Source organism: Callospermophilus lateralis, chromosome 18 (genome assembly GCF_048772815.1).
Source record: "Callospermophilus lateralis isolate mCalLat2 chromosome 18, mCalLat2.hap1, whole genome shotgun sequence".
In the NCBI taxonomy this organism is placed as follows: domain Eukaryota; kingdom Metazoa; phylum Chordata; class Mammalia; order Rodentia; family Sciuridae; genus Callospermophilus; species Callospermophilus lateralis.
In genome coordinates this window covers 40,334,868-40,342,000 of record NC_135322.1, presented here as the reverse complement: position 1 = coordinate 40,342,000, position 7,133 = coordinate 40,334,868, and the positions used below count along the sequence as shown (strand labels likewise).

The window sequence follows — 7,133 nt, the reverse complement described above, 5'->3', positions numbered from 1 at the left end:
CCTGATTCTCATTGTTAAAGGCTATTCCCAGGGGCATTAACTCTCCAGTGCTCAGGACCTGCACAGTGCAGAGGCCCAGCTTGCCCTGAGCAAGAGAAAGCCTGGAGCAGGGGCAGGGTGGCAGCACGTGCAATGAGCAGCGGCTCCCAGGGCCAGCTGCAGGGTCTGCTATGGAGCCGGCCCATCTTGGTCTTGCTGGGCGTGGGTAAAACAATGCTCTGAGTCGCCAGACGACCACGAGTGAAAACTTTATTGCTCTCAGCACTTTACATGAGTGTCACCAACACCACGTTTGGGCAAATATATAAAAAGCACAACTTATGGTACAATCGTTTCAACCTCTAGATTCATGCACTGTACAGACGCTCCCAGGATCTCTCCCAGCACGAAAGGACGGGTCTCAGGCACAGCAGTTGCACTTGTCCGAGCCCCCTTTGCAGATGCAGCCCCGGGCACACTTGGCACAGCCTGGGGGGCAGCAGGGACAGCAGCCTGCAAGGGTTAGCAGATGAATGAGTCAGCTTTGCATCCACTCTTCCATCTTCCCACCCTCCCCTCCCATCGCTGAGAGGAGGTGGGAAGAGTGTGAGCCCGAGGCTTCGATCCATATTAGAAACCGTGGGATGGGAGACTGTGGGACATGAGAAGGGAAGGGAATCTCAGGGGTCATCCAGAGTCTGCCAGAGTCCCAGAGAGGGGAAGGGGTTGTCAAGGCCATGGGTAGTGGCAGATACAAGACTAGAACCAGGGCTCCAGGCACCAGGCTGGTGTGTTAGCTCCTTTGCCACTGGACAGGACAGAGCCTTCCCTCAGTCCCCTTCCTCTTCCAAACCCCACGGATGTCCCTGTGCTTGGGTGGGCTGTAGCCCTTCCAAATGAGTTCAAGTTCCCTCAATGGCACCATGGCTGCATAGTTAAGGATGAAAGATTAGACCTTTCCAGAGCCCAGCCCTGGGTGTCCCTCGTCACCATACTCACTTTTACGACATGTTTTGCAGCTGCAAGTTGTACATTTGCAGTTGTCTCCACAGATGCACATTCCTCCTACAAGAGAAGACAGGGCCACCGTGACACCAGGGCTGGGACGGAGTGGACTGTGAGCCCTGCTGCAGACTCTCACTGTGGCAGGGTGTCTGTGCTGGCCTTGGGGAGTAGCTGCTGAGCATCCCCCTGTGTTGAGGACTGTCCAATGGTTCCCGTCACAGGCCATCAGGAATATTTGTTAAAAGGCACATTCCTGGGACCAAACCCTAAGATTGTCTGATTTCTGAATTGAGTGGGGAAAGCCATTAGTATTTTTCATACATAAAAATCATCCACATTTAAAAAATTTTTTTGGTAATACTGGGAATGATTGAACCCAGAGATGCTTTACTACTGAGCTACATTCCCAACCCTTTTTTTTGTTTTATTTTGAGACAGGGTCTAAGTTGCTTAGGGTCTTGCCAAGTTGCTAAGCCTGGCCTCAAATTTGTGATCCTCCTACCTCAGCCTCTGAGTCACTTGGATTGCACACATGTGCCACCATGCCCAGCCATTTTTTTCTTTTAAACTCATCCCAGCCATCATTTCAAAATGCTGGAAGCTCTATCTATCTTTTTTAAAAAATATTTTAGTTATGCATGGACACAATATCTTTATTTTGCTTATTCATTTTTCATGTGGTGCTGAGGATTGAACCCAGTGCCTCATATGTGCAAGCAAGTGCCCTACCACTGAGTTCACAACCCCAGCCCTGGAAGCTCTGTCTCTTTAGCACGTTTTTGGTACAGGCATGTGCTGTTAAGGATGGGAGGCTTGTGGACTTTTAGATACCGTTTTCCAAGGCTGTGAAATCTCAGGATGGCTTTGAACTAGACCTTGCTCCTTCTGATCAACATGCTTCTGTGAAGATAAGCAGTTTTGAAGACTCGGGGATCCCCTCAGGTGGCTAACAACCACCCTGACATCTGTAAGTGCTTAATGATTTTAGCACTTTCATGGAAACCCTGGGAGGATGCAGCTGGGAATGAGTGATCTCAGTTTACAGATGAGGAAACCACGACCCAAAAAATTATAAGTGTGGATGAGTGAATGGCAGCAGCAATGGACCTAAACCAAGTTGCCAGGTTCTGGTCCAGAGTTCTTTTCCCGAACCTGGTGGCTGCCCCCAGGATTTGCAACTAGGAGGACCAAGGTTTTCAGGTCCTCTCCTCGGCCATTCCCTGTGCCAGGGCTATCAATTCCAGCAAATCAGACTAGAAGCCAACATGGTGGGAGCTGCCCCAGAGGCTGTCAGTCCAGGACAAACCTGATTGGTGACTTCTGATTGGAGTCCTGCATGCTCCCTGGAGGGTGGTGGTGCTGTGCTCCAGGACCCCAGGAGGGCCTCCTTACTTACCAGACATGCAGGTGCAATCCCCGGGGTCCATGGTCCAGGCGTGCAGGTGGTCCGGCTGCTGTCCTAGCTGAGGAAGGGAGGCTGAGCCAGCAGTGGCTGGAGGCTCCCTATTTAAAGCCGTGTAGGTGGGGCCTGCAGCTCACCCCACCTCTCCCTGGGGCCAGACGCCCTGCACACGGCCCAGCCAGACGCTGCAGGCTGGGGGCTGGGGAGATCAGGCAGGTGAGGACAGAGAGGCTGAGCGGTACAATCATTTGAATGCTTTTCCACAAAAGGTACAGGTGCTGCACCTACTCTACCTGTCCACCTGCCAAGGTGTCACAGAACCAGGCTCAGGTTCAAGTTGGCAGTTGTAGGCATCCAGCCTCCGGGTCCTACCTACTGTATAATCTGCCATTTCTATTCCCTGCTTCACCGGGGCTGCTCCTGTCCTGGCTCCAGCCTCATTTTCTTTCCTTGGGTTGATCCTTATTGTGGGTAAGAAGGTGGGAAATCAGGGGGACTCTCCTACCTGAAGCTCGCAGCTCTCCTTCAAGCTCACACATGGGATGGCAGAATCCAGAGAGGACTGGGGGACATCTAGCCCCAACCTCCATCATGACCCCATTCTTTGATAAAGGCAGCAACTGCTTAGCGTTCACTCTTATGCAAAGTGCCCCACAGATGACATGGCTCCAAATGTCCCCCCTTAAGCTGTCCCCTTCACCCACCCCTGAACAGAAATTATGGAGCAGCCACTAATGGGGCTTCCTCCAAGAGGCTGCCTCCAATCTCTCCCTCTCTAAGACGAAAGAAATCTCTGTGTGTGTGTCCCTTGGTGATGTGTTTGTGCCTTTCTCTTGCCATTTTCTACTTTCTACTCTGCTGGGCGATGATGATGATGATGATGATGATGATGATGATGGAGGAGGAATTGAACTCAGGGGCTCTTAATCACTGAGCCACATCCCAAGCCCTTTTTTGTATTTTATTTAGGGACAGGTTCTCCCGGATTTGCTTAGGGCCTCGCTAAGTGGCTGAGTGTTGGATATGGAAAATGACAAACTCCAAAATAATGTGGCCCAGGGAGAAGAAATGAGAGAGAAGGCAATGCACTGATCCTTTCCCAATACATTCTTTCCCAGTAACAAGGAAGTCCTGAGAAGAGCTATCCATCAAGTCTGAAATGACAGTTTCTGGAAAGAGGCCAAAGCATTTATCCCGCCCAAAACAAATTTTTTCCCAGATACAAACCACTGATCCCACACCCTCCATCTGGCCCAGTAAAAATGAATCCCAGATACTGAATACTGACCCCACACCCTCCATTGGGCCCAGTAAAGATAGCTCAAACTGACACCTCTCAGTGTAACCTACATAAGCCCAAACTCCCCCTTTGGCTGGAGGCTCATTTTCCACCAGTAAAATGGATCCATCAGGACGTCACTCCATCCTGGAATAAAAGCTGTGCTGAGCTGATCTGTCTGGCCCGATTCTTTTGTGCTAACACTGAGGCTGGCTTTGAATTCACAATCCTCCTGCCTCAGCCTCCAGAGCCACTGGGATTACAGGCATGCACCACCACACCTGGCTGTATGATTATTTCTGTTCAAATATTTTATTTGTGTTTAAATAACCATACAGCAGGCTGAGCAGGTAAGTGGGCTGTGATCTCCCTCTCTACAATCTGGGAGTGCTCAGGGATAAGACCAGCATCTGAAGCACCTCTCCTCCTTCTTAACTTTCTGTACATCAGTAAATCAGTGCATTCTAGTTGTACCTAATGATGGGATTCGTTGTATGTGTTCGTACAAGTGCACAATACAACAGTACGGCCAGTGGATGTTGAAGGAATGAATGAGTGAATGAGTCGGATGGATGGTTGAATGACTGAAGAAGTGAGAGGTTAAGCAAACACCTGAATAAGAGAATGAGTGAGTGACCTAGGACACACACACGCACTCACACACAGACGCATGGATCTCCTGCGAGTGGCCACACTGGGAATCTCTGCTGAAAACTGTTGTCACCATTCTGAAAAGGCAAATGACGGGGCCTGGCCGACACCAGAGCAGATGGTTCCTCAGGGTTCTCAGCTTGGCGGGGTCTCCATTGTCATCCACCAGGACCCCCTGGGCCCAGCCTGATGCGTGGAATCACCCATCTGAACTGAGAACTTCCACTGAGGAGAAAGGGATGAGGTGTCAAGGTCATTAGAGGAGCTCTGGGCAGGCACTGGGCGGGGACAAGACTGTGGTGGTTCAGAAATGCTCCCTGACCTAAAGGCATTCGCTGCCCAGTGGGGGACATTCTTCATTGTCTGCCTTTCAAGTGTCACCAGCATGAGCCCTGAAGTTACTACGGATAACCACTGTCATCCTGTCAGTCAGATGCCACCACCTGCTCCCACTGTGGACCATCAAGTTCTCACATAACCCCAACCACGAGGAGGGATCCAGACCGGGCTCCATCTGTGTCCAAGGCCATGTTCATACACCATAGGAACCTGGGATCCTTATCATCTCATTATAATGATAAGAAACACCTCCACAGGCAGGATGAAGGATCGACTGTGCCCAAATTTAGGAAAGAAGAGATGTGTGGCCCTGATCTCTGGAAATCTCCTCCCTTTCCCTGAAAAGCTCTGATGGTGGCAGGAATGATACGCCCCCTCATCACCAGACCCCAGGCCTGTTCAGAAAGAAGGTGACTTTAGAGCGTGAGTGCCCCTTTTCCATTCATTGGCCGGTGAGTCAAGTTTCCTGCCTGCTCGCAGACCGGTCATTTGCAAATGGCACAGAGCAGGAAAAGAATCTGCAGATTCGGTGACACCAGGGCCATAGTCTGTGCAGGGCGCTGGAGAGCCAGCCATGAGGAAAAGCAGCCATAGTTCAGAAGAGCAGGAGCATCTCAGCCCAGGAAACCCACGTCTAGGCGTAGCTGTCACACAGTCCAGAGGCTGGGGCCGTCTTCCTGGGCCTGCTCTACCAGCTCATCCCAGTCCATCTCTGTGGCAGGGCCCACTTCCCCCACCTCTTGCACATGCTCCCTAGCACGTAGTAGCCTTGGAGTCCCAGCCCGACCAAGTGAGCCCAGAGATGGAGGAGACTTTCCTTCACCCTATCTAGGCCATCTCTCCTCCCTCCTCACTACCTGTGCCAGGAATTGCTTCCTCTTTTGTGGATCAATAGTATCTTGTTGCTTAAGGCCTCAATTGAATGATTGTGCCAAAATTCAACCCTCTCATATTTAAATATTTCCCAATTTCTGGGTTGTCTAGATTGAAACAACCAAGTGCAACACTGAACGTTCTGGTCTAGGTGGAACTATGCCCAGGCTGGTCCAGTACTTTTACACAATCCTTCTTTTAGAGCCTGGGAAAGAGTGTTCACGGACCATTTTCTGAGTCTCAGTTCCTGGTGTCTGAATGGCAGCAGGAAAACAAGAACATACGTGCCACTCCAAGAACACTCGACGACTGGCAGGCATGCCTAAATCCACGCATAGAAAAAACAGTATTTTGCTGGATACGGTGGCGCACGCCTGTAATCCCAGTGACTTGGGAGGCCGAGGCAGGAGGATCGCAACTTCAAAACTAGCCTCAGCAATTTAGCGAGGCCCTAAGCAACTTAGTGAGACTCTGTCTCAAAGTACAAAATAAGAAGGGCTGGGGATGTGGCTCAATGATTAAATGCCCCTGGGTTCAATTCCTATATGCCCCATCCCCCAAATCAATATTTCTTTAGAGAAGCCATCCTTGAGTCTTCTTGGAGGGATTCCAGGAGCCCTTTGAAAGTCTGGTGAAAGCTTGGACTGTCTTGTGGGGGGCATTGGAGGGGAGCAGAAATGCATAACATCTCCCCACAAGGATTTTGCAGATCTTAACTCTTCAAAGAAGCCATTCTGCCTGGAGCAACTCTTTTTTTATGACCCCCCAAGTTTTTACTCCTTTGAGCCACCCAATCCTAAATATCTTCTTCCCCAGGTCTGACCTCTATTTACGCATAAGTATATTCGAGTGGTTTTTCTCAAACAACAAAACAGGATGTCTCAAACGGCATCTAATGCCCCACCTCTCACACAACATAAAGAAATTGGAATTTTGTCTTTTTCCTCCCCATAAAGGTGAAAGCAAAACCCAGGCTGTTCTGTGCCCAGCAGTTTCTGCACAAAGGAGTTTCAGGTATTCCTGGCTTCGGGATGGGTTGGCACCATGCCATGATGGCAGAGAAAGGTCCAACTCCTTGTCACTACTCCCCGCCAGGTTTTGCTTTTGGGACCACCTTCCTCATGCAGGACCCTCTTGATGCACATGTCTCCTGGAGTAGGCTGCAGCCACCGGGTTATTGTGCTGACATAAAAACCAGCTTCTCTAGGGGGCTGGGGATGTAGCTCAGTTGGTAGAGTGCCTTGCCTCGCATGCACAAGGCCCTGGGTTCAATCCCCAGCACCCTCCCCCGCCAAAAATACACAGCTTCTCTAGACCATAAAGCTTCTCAGGAACAGGGGTGCCTCATCTCCAAGACCAGGGCCAGGCACCACTGAGTGCTGCCATCCAGCAGGTGGTCCATCAACTGATGATGAATGATTGGCTGGATGAATAGAGTCACATCCTGGTTATCTTCTCTGGCTTGTTCGTCAAAGGAGCTCATTGTTCAAAAAGAGCAGTTGAAAGTTTTGAGATCCAGAGTCTCATGACCTGGGATCAAATCCTGGTCCTACTGGATCAAATCCCTTTTCTCATCGTCCTCCCTCCCCCATTTTTTTTTTTTTT

General features: G+C 50.3%; 1 protein-coding gene and 1 non-coding gene across 2 annotated transcripts; one reads left to right on the top strand and one right to left on the bottom strand.

The window, feature by feature from the left end:
- Window positions 1–400: 400 nt before the first annotated feature.
- On the bottom strand, window positions 401–2,411 carry LOC143384036 (metallothionein-4). The gene is made up of 3 exons (XM_076839089.1): window positions 2,381–2,411; window positions 979–1,044; window positions 401–492 (listed from the first exon to the last, which is right to left on the bottom strand). Exons 1-3 carry the CDS (start codon window positions 2,409–2,411, stop codon window positions 401–403), a joined length of 189 nt encoding a protein of 62 aa, XP_076695204.1.
- Window positions 2,412–6,741: 4,330 nt separating this feature from the next.
- On the top strand, window positions 6,742–6,815 carry Trnaa-cgc (transfer RNA alanine (anticodon CGC)). The gene has a single exon. It is a non-coding gene; the product is annotated as a tRNA-Ala (tRNA).
- Window positions 6,816–7,133: the final 318 nt, after the last annotated feature.